This window comes from Coenobita brevimanus, chromosome 51 (genome assembly GCF_032717465.1).
Source record: "Coenobita brevimanus isolate Jiangsu-jjx chromosome 51, ASM3271746v2, whole genome shotgun sequence".
NCBI classification, from domain to species: domain Eukaryota; kingdom Metazoa; phylum Arthropoda; class Malacostraca; order Decapoda; family Coenobitidae; genus Coenobita; species Coenobita brevimanus.
In genome coordinates, this window is record NC_137004.1 from 9,438,035 (window position 1) to 9,441,972 (window position 3,938).

At 50.7% G+C, this 3,938-nt stretch overlaps 1 protein-coding gene across 1 annotated transcript; it reads right to left on the bottom strand.

The window, feature by feature from the left end:
• Positions 1 to 1,803: 1,803 nt before the first annotated feature.
• LOC145400077 (histone H4) lies at positions 1,804 to 2,115 on the bottom strand. The gene has a single exon (XM_080272580.1). The coding sequence runs from the start codon at positions 2,113 to 2,115 to the stop codon at positions 1,804 to 1,806; it is 312 nt and encodes a 103-aa protein (XP_080128706.1).
• Between the last annotated feature and the right edge of the window lie 1,823 nt (positions 2,116 to 3,938).

The window sequence follows — 3,938 nt, forward strand, 5'->3', positions numbered from 1 at the left end:
ACGCTTCCAAGAAATCCTTCTTCTTCTTCACCTCCATCGGCTCCTTTAGGAGCCACATTCGTTTCTTGAGAGAGAATAGACTTTGGCATTGCCCAACAGCATCATCATCATCATCTTTGGGTATGGATGAATGTGTTGGTATACTGTATGTTTGTGTATGTGCCTATAACGTGGTATGTGTTGAATGCTGGCATGTGTCTGTGGCTCTATTTACGTTCGGTTGCATGTAAGAAGCTACTGACATCAGTGAAGGTGGAGTAATAATAATAATAATAATAATATTATTATTATTCCCACTACTACATAGAGTCTTGTCCCGTTCCCAACTGCACCTGCATAATACTGTCCTGTATAATTATGCCTCCTAACTGCCTGGCCGGGTGGATGAATGAAAACATAGGTGATGATGATGATGATGATGATGGCTATTCTCCCACCATCGAAGGAATGGACAAAGTCGTTCAGTGGCAGAGGATATGGTGATGTATACAACAGTATATATATATATATATATATATATATATATATATATATATATATATATATATATATTAGTCGTGTGGTGACGACCATTGTGGATTTAACACCCCCAAATAAGAGCAATAATGAAGAAAATACTCATCATTCATTTCTCTCGTCATTATGAGTAGTATTGCAACAACTAGTTACTACACAATCAAAAACCACCACTACCACCACCATCTATTCATCCATCCATCCATCCATCCATTCATTCATCATCATCATCATCAAGATTAATAATAATAATCAGCAGCACCACCACCACCACCCATCGAACTGGGAGCTCCGGTGAACGCCTGATTAGTGAAACTGTTGGGAGGCGAGTGTCAGCCACCTTGTCAGCCACCTCTTCTATATAATGCACTAGCGGTCGTGCAAGTACCAATCGGATCCATTTAAATTTGATTTCAGGCCTCAGCGGTTGATGCAATGCTTGTACGATGGGTGATTGGTGGGTTTTGGTACTTAGAGAAAACGGCCGTGACAGCGACAAATTCAAGGGATAACTTGTTCATATGCAGACATTCTGTCTGTCTAACACTTAGGCATTCATATCATGCACCGTTTGTGGTGCCTCACCGACGTGACTGACTGTGTCTTCTTTACTCTAGGTGCATCCTTCAAGTGTGCTGTTGCTCGTGCATATGAAGGCAGAAATACCTTGGATTAGTGGGATTTGCCTTCACGATTTACGGAGGTGACTCCCGGAGCACAGCAGAGGAGATGCTCTCGCAACAGGATGGAAATTGCCCTGATAGGTATGGAGAAAGCTTTCCTGAAATGGGGATGGGGGGGGGGAGTAGACCAGAGGAACAGAGAAAGCAATGGCCCAGCAAAATAAGTGATAATGTATATGTATGCAGACGTCCATTTAAATTAGAAGATGTAGTAGCCAAATTGACAGTTGCCTAATCCCCCCCCACACTTTTTTTTTTTTTTTAACTGCCCGACAGAGAGAGAGAGAGAGAGAGAGAGAGAGAGAGGTTTGGTATGGTTCAGTTAGGTTATGGTTGGTTTGGTTTGGTTATGTTAGGTGTGGTAAGAGTTGGTTGGGTTGCATTACATGTTTTCATATCTGTTACATTAAAAGAAAGAGAGAGAGAGAAAATGGTGCTACCTAACCTGCTCAACGTCTGCATTTACTTATACTACTATGCCTTCATTCATTCTCTTTCACAGAAATTAGGTGTGGACCTCTAAAAGAGGTCCGGGGGTTGCTGTTTATTGTGTGCTTTGCCGTGGCCAGGTGGAATAGTGCCATGCAGTTATGCACGCAGCCTCTTAACCGCCGAAGCCGTAAAGGGTGCGCCCTTGCCTCTTCAGGGCGTACACCACGTCCATCGCGGTCACGGTCTTACGCTTGGCGTGCTCAGTGTAGGTGACAGCATCGCGAATCACGTTCTCGAGGAACACCTTGAGAACACCGCGGGTCTCCTCGTAGATCAGGCCCGAGATACGCTTCACGCCGCCACGACGAGCCAGACGACGGATGGCAGGCTTGGTGATGCCCTGGATGTTGTCACGAAGCACCTTGCGGTGTCGCTTGGCGCCTCCCTTGCCCAGACCCTTGCCGCCTTTGCCTCGACCAGTCATAGTGTCTACAGCTGCTGCTGCTGCTGCTGCTACTGCTCCTCAGACCCAGTAGTAGTAGTGAGTGTCCACTCCGCTCCCAGCACCAACAATGATGACGACCCCGCTCGCCGACCACCCTTATATAACGCAGTGTCGGTCGTGCAAGTACGAACCTTATCCATCTAACCTCGATTTCAGGCCCAGGCCCAACCCCAGCTCCCAGGAGGCCAATCCTAGAGAGGCGTCGTAGCCAGGTCACGCCACAGGGCATGCCAAATTTTGCAAGCAAACCAGGAATGGCATCGAGAAAGCATGAACAGTAAATCACCGCCATGTACATCACACCCCGACCACTCACACGCCGCCAGTCCGGAGGCAGGCCACATAAAAAGCCGCTGCCAGGCGCGGCGCGCCAGAGTTGGTCCAGCCACCGTGCCAGCAAGACTACAGGCGAGCTCGTGAACCTTGGCGCGCCGATACCGTAGACTTCACCATGGCTCGCACATCTGCTAATGCTTTCGACCCGTTGAGGGGAGCATCCAACAGCAGATCGGAGCTACCGGGAGCCCAGAAGATCAGGGGAACTGTTCGTTGGTTCAACGTGAAGGCTGGGTACGGTTTCATCACGTGCCAGGACACTGGTGCTGATGTTTTCGTCCCTGGCCGTTCGATCGTTGTACCAAACGAACAGCACCGCCAACGCTCTCTTGGCGAAGGTGAGACGGTGGAGTTCAGTCTTTCACAGTCTCCTAAGGGTCCTGTGGCCAGGGATGTCTCTGGGCCAGGGGGTGTAGCTGTGCAGGGCTCTGTCCATGCATGGCGACGCCCCACGGCTCAGAGACGCCGGCCTCAGGATCCTGGGAGAGCTGGAAAGATGGACACCATTGTTGCGATGTGCATCGCGACGGCGAAGGCTTTCTGCGGTGATGACAGGGCGGCCCTGCGCATTCTCCTCCCTCGGATTTTCGAGGAGAATGGGTTGCCACGCATTGTCATCCCCGAGAGTTTCGCCCACGATGTCCGTTCCGCCTCTTGTCAGAAGCGTCAGCCCTGTCCTCAGCAGCCTGTCCAACCTCGCACAACACCGCGAAAACGGCTGCAGTTGGATGCTCCTCTTAACAGAGGGACTGCCACCACTCCCGACGACCCGGCACCGAACTTGGACCTCGAACCGACTACTGATCACCACGCCTCGCCACCGGCAGCTGAGGAGGACACGGAGACCGTCCCCGACCCTCCAGACACCCTAGATCCTGCTGCCATTGACGATGGTGATGAAGACACCACCATGGACACAGGCACTGCTTCCCCTCTGCCACCAACTGAAACCATCAAGAAAAAGAAAAAGGGGAAGAACAAGAAGAGGAAGGCAGAACAACTAGCCCCCTCCATCAACTCGACACTCGACCTGCCTGCACCCACCACCGCCACGAACGTCAGCCCTCAGGATCAAGCCAGACAACGCATCCGAGACATTTTGCCACCCCTCCATCCCACCATCAAGCAACGTCTCGACTCGTTATCCTTCGACGAACTCTTCGATCAGAGAGACAGCTACTGGGACAACAACTTCTCAGATGCACTCGATGCCCTACTAAGACTCGCGACTCCAGTGTCATTTCAAGAACAACACGAACGATGCCTGGAAGAAATTATAGACGCTCACCCCAACGACACAGCGATAATGAACTACATTGTAAACCGGATCGAACACGAACGACAACAGCATCTTCACTGACCGGGCTAATGTATGGCCCGGCCTGCACTATAGGTGCAGGAAATCTACGAACGAACGAACGAACGAACGGGCCGGGGGCAGAGTTGGTCCAGCCACCGTGCCAGCA